The sequence below is a fragment of the Rutidosis leptorrhynchoides genome, chromosome 6, assembly GCF_046630445.1.
Source record: "Rutidosis leptorrhynchoides isolate AG116_Rl617_1_P2 chromosome 6, CSIRO_AGI_Rlap_v1, whole genome shotgun sequence".
NCBI lineage: Eukaryota > Viridiplantae > Streptophyta > Magnoliopsida > Asterales > Asteraceae > Rutidosis > Rutidosis leptorrhynchoides.
The window spans coordinates 421,778,538-421,789,458 of record NC_092338.1 but is presented as its reverse complement, the minus strand read 5'-3'; the positions used below and the strand labels follow the sequence as shown (position 1 = coordinate 421,789,458).

The following is a 10,921-nucleotide window of genomic DNA, read 5'->3' as shown; positions in this document are numbered from 1 at the left end:
TCTAACTTGAACATATTTAAATGTTCATTTGGCAAAACAATCTAGCTCGAGCTTAAATGAACTTTTCCATTTATATACATATATTTCATTTCAACATTGATTTGTAGCTTAACTGGTAGTGGTCTGACTCTCTTAGCGAGAAGTCAGGAATTCGACTCCGCTGGATTACAACATTACACTCATTGTTATCCATGACCTGAAGTATCTACTCACGTCTCCTTTCGCTTAGTGTGGGGACAGCGGGGAGGGGAGTTTTACCGGTTATACCTTCGGATTGGTCCGGATTTTAGATGATCCCAAACTGATGTAAAAAAAAACATATATTTCATTTCTTATAACAATAATATGATACTTAATCACACAACAATACTCCGAAATTATACATATATACAATTGAGCAAATTTGGGTTACTATTGATGAATAGTAACTCACTTCCATGCTTAGAGGAGTTGTACGTTTTGCTTAAATCGTTGTACCCACTAGCACCCTTTACTACCAAATGTCAAACAACTCAAACTTCAAGGGCTAAAGTGAAACATACATATATCTAAATAAAAAAACTTAAAAAAAAAAATCACCCAAATCTTCAACGGGCCACATCTTCTCGCTCGCCGCGCGTTATATTTTTCCGAAACCACGGTTCAACTCGAAATAATTTTACGAACACAACGCAACTACCTATACACAAAATGGATGCTTTTCAAAAAAATGCTAAATATCTCGGGATATTATGTTTTAGGGTGCCTTATTAAATTGTGTTAATATATTCCGAATGTTACAGTCATGTTGGATAACTTTCGCTAACTACAAGTGCGGGAAAGACATTCCAAGATCAAAAAGAGCATGTGATTATGCAATGTATGTAAACTCATGTAATAACTTTTTGTATGTAACAACCAACAACTTTTTGCGATAACCTGTGACTTTTCTAAATTCTTAAGTTTACCGCAGCATCGCGCGGTGGAACAATTGATTGTTACATTACAATATTACAATTACAATATTATATAATACTTAAAAATAATAGTACTCCACAGAGTTCAAGCAGATAGAAAAGAAAAGAAAGGGAAGTGATAGTTTAGGAAAGAAAAGAAATGGAGTGACTACAATTCTTGTGTTAGTGCTCTAGAGACGAAGGAAAATAATAGACGGGCACAATGTTTTTGAGTAATAATAATAACTAGTTTTCGAACACTCGCTTCGCGCCGGAGGTTCGATTTTTAATGTATTTTATTGTGTTTAGTTACGGAGCCTGCGAGTGAAAAATCAACATATATATGAAAAGTACCCTAAATATTTAGCGTTTTTTTAAAAGTGTCCGTTTTGCGTATAGTTAGTGACATTGTATTCATAAAATTATTTCGAGTTTAAGGATGGTGTCGAAAAAATTTAACTCGTTGCGAGCGAGAAGATATGACATGTTGAATATGTGAGTGGAGTTTATTTAAGATATTTTATGAAAATTTTGTTTGACGCTTTAACCCCCTGTGTTGGGGACCGATTTTAAATGTTGAACAAAGTGTGGGGGCTTTTGTGGTGTTACTTGAAAGAAAGAGGGGGGAAAAAGTAAAAAGACGAAAATACCCCTGATACTATGCATAAGTTTTGTCTAGTAGTTATAGTTAATATGTTAATAATGGAGTAGTAAAAGATAAGGGTGAAACTTTCAATTCACTCCAAATCATCCCAATTTGAACTGATGACTCCGACGGAAACAATGGATCAAATTCTCCTCCTTTTCGCTTCTATTCTTTTAAGTAAAAATCTTAGGAACATGACTTTTTTCTTTCCAAATCTTTTCAAACACTTTCTTTTTCATTCATATTAAATTTCTGGAACACACCCTCAATTTCATTTTTTATAATAATAACTGTTGGAAGCTTCAACGAGCCCAACACACCCACTATAGAGGACCTAGACTATACTAGAATCACTACACCAATACTTTGACGTTGGTTAGCCTTTAATTTTATAAATCCTTAGTGCACAATGTACTTAGGCGACAGTGTCGACCATATATCTTTAGGCGGTATAACCGACCATGTATTACTTAGGCGGCAGAACCGACCATATAATAAGAACAGCAAAAGTGCACTAAGAACTTAAACACAAACTAAAGCTTGATCGGGAAACTTAACAAAAACACTTATATTAAATTACAATTACAATATTACTTACAAGTTTTCTCTTCTCTACTTTCGCTAACTCACACTCTTCTTCTCTTCTTCACAACTCACTTCTTATTTCGCTCTCACAACTTTCACACCTTACACAAATGAAACACCCACCTATATTTATACTACTCCATGAAAGTTTCTAGAAACTAGATATTTCCATGAATATATATAAATATCTAGATATTTTTATACATATAAATATCTAGATATTTCTTACACACATAAATATCTAGATTTTTCTTTACATTTTAATATCTAGATATTTTTCATATACATATTAATATCTAGATATTTTACCCATATACATATACTAATTCCATATTATTCTAAATTTGCATTGTATTTTAACACTCCCCCTCAATGCAAATTTTCTTCCAACGATGTCTTGCAGACCATTCCAAGTGCTTCTCTGAATTTTGTAAACTTCGGTTTACTTAGGCTCTTGGTGAATATATCTGCAACCTGTTCATCTGTCTTTGTTGGCACCATCTTGATCTCCCCTTCAAGGACCTTCTCGCGAACATAGTGATAATGTACTTCTATATGTTTTGTTCTTGCGTGAAAGACTGGATTCTCTGCTAGACGTATAGCTGATAGGTTATCGCAGAAAAGCTCTACTTGATAGTCTGTTGATTGATGAAGATCTTCCATTAGTTGTTTCAACCATGTAATTTCTTGTGTTGCTGATGATGCCAATCGATATTCTGCTTCAGTGCTTGACAAGGATATTGTTGGTTGTCTCTTGCTGCACCATGATATTACTCCCGATCCAAGACTAAACATGTATCCAGTTGTTGACCGTCGTGTATCATAGTCTCCAGCGTAATCGGCGTCACAATATCCAGTCACGTGACATTCTTTTGTTTTCTTGTACAAAATGCCAAAGTTAATAGTGCCTTTAACATACCTTAAGATGCGTCGTACAACATCAAGGTGATGCTTCTTCGGATTGCTCATGTATCGACTAACCACTCCAACTGCATAAGATATGTCTGGCCGGCTTAGTGTGAGATAAATAAGACTTCCGACCATCTTTCGATACATGGTAACATCTTGAAGACTTTTTCCTTCATCTGCTCGTAGTTTTGTATTCGGATCCATCGGAGTTGAGATAGGTTTGCAATTAAGCATTCCGTACTTTTGTAAAAGATCTCGCGCATATTTCTGTTGTCCCAGAAATAATCCTTCTCTTTTCTGCTCTATTTCGAGTCCAAGAAAATGTTTGAGTTCTCCAAGCTCCTTCATATGAAATCTGATAGACAGATTCTCCCTTGTTCTTTGGATCTCCTCATAGTGATCTCCCGTGATGATTAAGTCATCCACATATACTAGCACTATGGCTAGTTTTCCTTGATCTTGTTTCACAAATAAACTAGAATCTGAAGGAGCAACTGTGAAACCACTTTGTACTAAGAACTCGCCAATCTTCCCGTACCAAGCTCTTGGAGCCTGCTTCAAGCCGTATAGTGCTTTCTTTAATTTACAGACATGCTCAGGATGGATCTTGTTCTCAAAGCCTCTTGGTTGCTCCATATAAATGTCTTTGTCAAGTTCTCCATGTAAGAAAGCGTTCTTGACATCCATCTGCCATAACTTCCAAGATTTGCTAGCAGCTAAAGCTAGTAGAGCTCGAATTGTTGTGATCTTCGCCACTGGACTAAACGTTTCTTCATAATCCAGCCCATATTGTTGAGAAAAACCTCTAGCAACAAGTCGAGCTTTATACCTTTCAATGGAGCCATCTGATCGAGTCTTCACCTTGTAAACCCATTTACAAGATATTGGTTTTACATCTTTTGGCTTTGGAACTAAACTCCATGTCTGGTTTTCTTTTAGTGCATTAATTTCTTCTTCCATCGCTTTCTGCCATTCTTGACTTTGTGCTGCTTCTTCATAAGTGGAAGGCTCAATAGGTATTGATTCATCCACATGAGCAGCATTGGCATACCTCGGATTAGGTTTCCTCGACCTTGTTGATCTCCGTAATTCTTGCACATGCTCCTCGGCATCCATTTGGCTTGGACGAACCTCTTCGAATGTAGATTGATGTACCCCAGTTTTCCATGGACTCGTTTCCTTAGAGTACGATCCATCTCCTTCTTTAATTGGATCCGATATGTGCTCTTTATGTTCTTCTTTTTCTTCTGGACCTTCTTCTAATCCATGAGATTCTGGAAGCTCTATCTTTTGAGGTGACCACCATGAAGACGCTTCATCAAATACCACATTTCTTGAAGTATGACACTTTCCGGTATTTGGATCACAACATCTCCATCCTTTTCTTGATTCATCATAACCGACAAAAATGCACCGAATTGCCTTCTTCTCAAATTTGCTTCGTAGATGATCTGGCACGAAGACGTAGCATACACATCCAAAAACTTTGAGATGGTTGACGGTTGGTTTGATCTTCCATAATCTTTCATATGGTGAAATATATCCCAACTTTGTTTGTGGGAGTCTGTTAATCACGTACGATGCCGTCCTCATACATTCGGCCCAAAATCTGCCTGGTACATTCTTACCATGAAGCATACTTCGACAAGTTTCGGCAAGGTGACGATTCTTGCGTTCCGCCACTCCATTCTGCTGTGGAGTATTGGGACAAGTTAATTGTCTTCTAATCTTGTGCTTCTCAAGATAGATATTGAACTCAGTCGATAAATATTCTCCTCCATTATCTGTGCGTAAGCACCGGATCTTAGTATTGAGCTCACTTTCTACCTTGTTCTTGAACTCTTTAAACTTCAGAAAAGTCTCCGACTTCTCCTTCATGAAGTAAACCCACACATATCTTGAGAAGTCATCAATGAATGTCACCATATATTTCATACCTCCAAGTGATGTTTGTTTCACTGGGCCGAAGACATCTGAGTGTATGAGCTCTAGTGGTGTCTTGGACTGATGCTCTGACTCCTTGAATGGCAATTGGTGAGTTTTGCCAAATTGACATCCAGCACATATTGTATCTGTTCGGATATCAATTTGAGGAAGCCCATTTACTATGCGTTTCACCATCATCTCCTTTAACTTATTGTATCCCACATGCCCAAGACGTTCATGCCACAGATCAGCCGTCTCATTCTTTCGAGTCTTATCCACATATGCTGTTTCAGCAGATAGTACATAGACCGACTCTATTCTTTTTCCTTGCATAATTGGATTGCCAACCACCTTCACTCTCTTGAATACGGACACATCTTCTGGTCCAAAGAGCACATAATTCCCTTCTGCTGTCAATTGTGGTACTGATAGTAAATTCTTCTTTAGGCAAGGGACAAGATACACCTTCTCGAGTTGGAGCTTATGAGAGCCGCCTTCATTTTTAATTATTGTCTTTCCAATGTGAGAAATAGACAACCTTGAATTGTTGGCTGTCAACACGACTCTCTTTCCTTTGTAATCCTCCATTTCTTGCAGCTTCGTCCCATCGTTGGACATATGATTTGAGCACCCAGAATCGAAGATCCAATCATCTTTGTAGTTTATTTTTGACTTTAAGGTTGCTGCAAGAGCTTGATCATCCATGTCAGCTTCAACGGAGAGTCCAGCTTCTGCATCCCATGTTTCCTCATTAATGGTTGCTTCGAATGTGACCTCTTTCTTCTCATCTCTTGTGGCGGCCACATTTCCTTCGAAAGTTCGCCTTTTGGGGAATCTACAATCTCGAGCAAAATGACCCTTCTTGGCACAATTGAAGCATTCACCATTCTTTCTCTTATCATTTTCCCCGTATTGTTGGCGATGATCTCTTCTTCCTTGTTGAGCTCCCCGAGCTCCCCCTGAAGTGTTGCCTTTTGACTTTGGGTGACTCTTCCATCCATATGTCTGACTTTCTTTCATCGCATCTTGTCTTCGAGATGTTGCTTTCTTCTTATTGGTGAAGAGTGCATCTTCTCCGTCTTTTATGGTTACTTCATTCATCTGCTTGGCTAATGCCTCTTGGTTAGCCAATAAATTCTCCAGCTCTATTAATGATGGTTGAGTAGGCCATCCTCTTACAGCGGCTATAAATCCATTATACTCGGATCTTAAGCCATGGATGATAATTCTCTTCATCCTTGCATCACTCACTTTCTCTTCAGGAGAAAGCTGAGATATCTCACGGCAAATAGATTTCACCTTGGTGAAATACTGGGAAATAGACAAACTTCCTTGTGAGATACCTGCGAGCTCATTTTCCAAGAGCTGGAGGCGTGCTTCATTCTTCTTTGAAAATAACTTGTCAAAAGTTTCCCAAGCTGCCTTCGGTGTTTTCTCGTCACGGATGTGCTCCAATAGATCCTCCTCGATTGTAGTCTTCAGTATAAATAAAGCCTTCCCGGCCTTGATGTTCCATTTTCTCAAGGCTTCGGCATTTTCTTTCGGTGGAGGCGTTGTGTCACTGCCAGCAACTATTTCCCATAAATCATGTCCTTGTAGGTAGGATTCTATGCAAGTCCGCCAATAACAATAGTTGTGGTTATTGAGACTCTTGATTCCACTGCTCGTACTTGCAAGATCTGCCATCATGACGTCCAACGTCCAATAAGCTTGGTCCCAGACCGATGAGCTTTCACAGTTCCTAACTGTGCTCCGGCAGAATCTCCCTTAGAGCCTTGGTGAAAACAAGTCGATGTAAACGTCCAACGTTTACCGATGAGTACCTCCACTATCAATAGTCCCGAACGACCCGCTCTGATACCAATTGTTGGAAGCTTCAACGAGCCCAACACACCCACTATAGAGGACCTAGACTATACTAGAATCACTACACCAATACTTTGACGTTGGTTAGCCTTTAATTTTATAAATCCTTAGTGCACAATGTACTTAGGCGACAGTGTCGACCATATATCTTTAGGCGGTATAACAGACCATGTATTACTTAGGCGGCAGAACCGACCATATAATAAGAACAGCAAAAGTGCACTAAGAACTTAAACACAAACTAAGGCTTGATCGGGAAACTTAACAAAAACACTTATATTAAATTACAATTACAATATTACTTACAAGTTTTCTCTTCTCTACTTTCGCTAACTCACACTCTTCTTCTCTTCTTCACAACTCACTTCTTATTTCACTCTCACAACTTTCACACCTTACACAAATGAAACACCCACCTATATTTATACTACTCCATGGAAGTTTCTAGAAACTAGATATTTCCATGAATATATATAAATATCTAGATATTTTTATACATATAAATATCTAGATATTTCTTACACACATAAATATCTAGATTTTTCTTTACATTTTAATATCTAGATATTTTTCATATACATATTAATATCTAGATATTTTACCCATATACATATACTAATTCCATATTATTCTAAATTTGCATTGTATTTTAACAATAACATAATATAATACTTAATTACACAATAATACTTACAATATTATTATATACTAGGTATAATACTTAAAAATAATAATAGCATATCTTATTATTATTATTATTATTATTATTATTATGTGTGATTAAAATAAAATAAAATGTTTTATAATTGAATTAGAGCCTAGTCGAGCTCAATTCAGCTCGTTTAAACCCTTAAATTCAGGAGAGGGAGATGGGTCCACCTTGGAGATGTGGGTATTGAGGGGCTTTTTAACTCATAATTCACACCCTTGATATTGATTTCTACATGTTGAAATCTTGAAGGTGAGTTTGATAGTTAATTAAGTTGAAGCTGTTGTTTGACAGTCACTTTTAAACATTTTCCACTCGAGAGAGTGGTTATATTCCCGATGAAATCGAGGGCAGAAGTTTGAAATGGGTTCTGGAGCACTAAAGGGTCATTGGCTTGGGGATATCGTGGTGACCCTTTTAATCAAGAGTTCAAGTCCCGTTGTGAACATATTTCATTGATTATTGTAAATATTCGTGTAAGTGTGTGTGGCTTTGTCTTAAAAAAAATGACTACTTAGAGCCTAAATTTTAACATAATATCAGTTTATCACTTCCCTAAATTGATAAATCCACTTAAAATACCTAATATACCCTTAAATGATGTATTGCACAATCTTTATGTTGGAATTTATTTGAGGGTATTACTGAAATATTATAGGAAATAATTGTGGATATATAAAAGTGAGTTTGGAAATATCACTTCCCTTAATCCCACTGAAGCATAGATTTGCAAGGTAACAGACAATCTTCTGTGTTCATGTTAACTACAGACATAAATCATTTTTACATTAGAAAACAATGCAGCACAAGGTACATAATTTCACTATAACCAACCTCCTCCATTCAACAAACTTCATAGTTTGCTCTTCCCTTGCAATGACAAACTTCTCATCGCCTTCGCCTTTTCTCGTAGAACGAACTTCTGTGTTTTCCCCGTTGACGTTTTTGGCAACTCCTCAAACACCACCGTTCGAGGTGCCATAAAATGCGGTAACTTTTCCCGACAATACGCTATCAACGCATCACCGCTTACCTCATACCCTTGTTTCAACTTAACAAAAGCACATGGCGTTTCACCCCAATGATCATCCGGCCGCCCTACAACCGCTGCATCAAGAACAGCCGGATGTCTAAAAAGCACCGATTCCACCTCGATTGTACTAATATTCTCACCACCCGAAATAATAATGTCTTTCGATCGATCCTTAAGTTCAATGTACCCGTCCGAATGTCTCACACCTAAATCCCCACTACGAAACCACCCGCCTTTAAACGCTTCTTCTGTCGCTTTCGTATCTTTCAAATACCCGTTCATTACCGTGTTTCCCCTCAACATAACCTCACCAATTGTTTTAGCATCCCACGGGACACTTTTCATGGTCACCGGATCCTTAACATCAACTTCCTCCAAACCTATATGATTAACCCCTTGTCGGGCCTTAATCTTCGCTTGAGTTTCTAACGGTAACGGGTCCCACTCGGGTTTCCACGTGCAAATGGTTCCGGGACCGTACGTTTCAGTTAAACCATACGAATGACAAACATGAAACCCTAGCTTTTCCATACTAAACAACACCTGAGAAGGTGGAGGAGCGCCACCTGTCATCACCAACACCTTTCCCGGAAGCGGGACCCGCTCGTTAACCGGTGCATTACACATCATGTTCAAAACCGTCGGTGCACCACTCATGTGAGTTACTTTGTGTCTCGAGATGCTTTCGAATATACCCTTTGCGGTTACCGTCCTTATGCAGACATTCGTGCCGCCTTGTGCCGCTACGGCCCACGTGAGACACCACCCGTTACAGTGAAACATAGGAACCGTCCATAAGTATACAGACATCGATGGCATCTCGTTAAGTAAAGCCGCTGCTAACGAATTTAAGTACGCACCTCGGTGACTATAAACCACACCTTTTGGACTCGAAGTCGTTCCCGATGTATAATTTAACGCTATCGGATCACACTCGTCATTTGGTCTTCTGATCTCGAAATCAAGACTTCCAATTTCCAAAAGAGAGCCGTATTCCATAAACTTTGACTTGGGTTGACCAGATTTTTGGATTGAATCTGGGATAAAGACTATTTGAGGCACTGCAGCCCCTGATTTCAACATGATCTCTATTGCACCTCGGACAACGTCTATAAACTGGTAATCGACGAAGATGAGCTTTGAGCTCGAATGTTTAAGCAACGTTGAAACCATTGTTGAATCATGACGGATGTTGAGGGTGCAAAGAATAGCACCGGCCATTGGAACTGCAAAATGGAGCTCGTACATTTCCGGGATGTTTGGAGCCAATACAGCAACCTGCTCACAAATTTATACCGCAAAAACTGGATTAGTATAAGAAAATGTGTCTATTCATATATTATCCAAAGTTAAGACTTGAATAACACACTATTGGCATAAGTCAAGCCAAAGTTAAGTTTCGAACGTTGACAGTTTAATCTACCGAAGTATTTCTAATTTGAGATCAGAATATCAGATATGACTTCACTTTGATCTAGTGAAAACCCACATAAACATCTAAAACTGCTTCATTACCCATACCCATTTTCAAGAGGGAAAAAAATGAACTTTAAACATGAAATTATACAAGTTCTATGTTTTGTACAAGTTGTTGTTATAGCAAGACGATACGTGTAAAAATCTATGTAACACATTATAACTGGAACTGGTGATTTGTATCAAATAAGATAGCTACAAATGATCATACTATATTCCATAAATTGACACTATATATTGGCCTGTGAAATTTACCTTTTTATGTACCAAATTTTCAAAACTTGCCAATTAATTTCCCTGATTGTACATTCAATTTTATCAAAAAAAAGATAAGACATTTGCAAAAAAAAAAAAAAAAAAAAAAAAAAAAAAAAAAAAAAATTAACAAACAACCTAAGAAAATGTATAAAAAGGGAAACTTTCTTGCATATTACCAATTATTTACATTTATTTAATTGAAATAAAACTTGTAATTCATGTTTAGGTAGCTAAACCATCACAAAAATTAACATCAGTAAAACGGTAGAAATAACGAATTGAGAGATGCGATTAAAAGACTGTAAATTAAGTAAAGAAACTTACAACATCACGAGGGTTAATTTGATAATATGAAGAGAGAGATGAAGCAAGTTTAACACAACGATCACGAGTTTGTTGCCAAGTGAAAGTGAGATCGCCATAAACGATTGATAATCGATCTCTGTAAACAAGAGCTGATCGTTCTAAGAAACTGATTGGTGAAAGCGGAATGTAATTTGCAGCGCAACGAATCGTACCTTCCATTTTTTTATGTAAATTTGCAGTTCAATATTGGGGGGTTTTGTGTTTATTGGATG

General features: G+C 37.6%; 1 protein-coding gene across 1 annotated transcript; it reads right to left on the bottom strand.

The window, feature by feature from the left end:
- Positions 1–8,278: 8,278 nt before the first annotated feature.
- On the bottom strand, positions 8,279–10,921 carry LOC139852352 (butanoate--CoA ligase AAE1). Its single transcript, XM_071841632.1, has 2 exons — positions 10,668–10,921; positions 8,279–9,887 (listed from the first exon to the last, which is right to left on the bottom strand). Exons 1-2 carry the CDS (start codon positions 10,866–10,868, stop codon positions 8,430–8,432), a joined length of 1,659 nt encoding a protein of 552 aa, XP_071697733.1. The 5' UTR covers positions 10,869–10,921; the 3' UTR covers positions 8,279–8,429.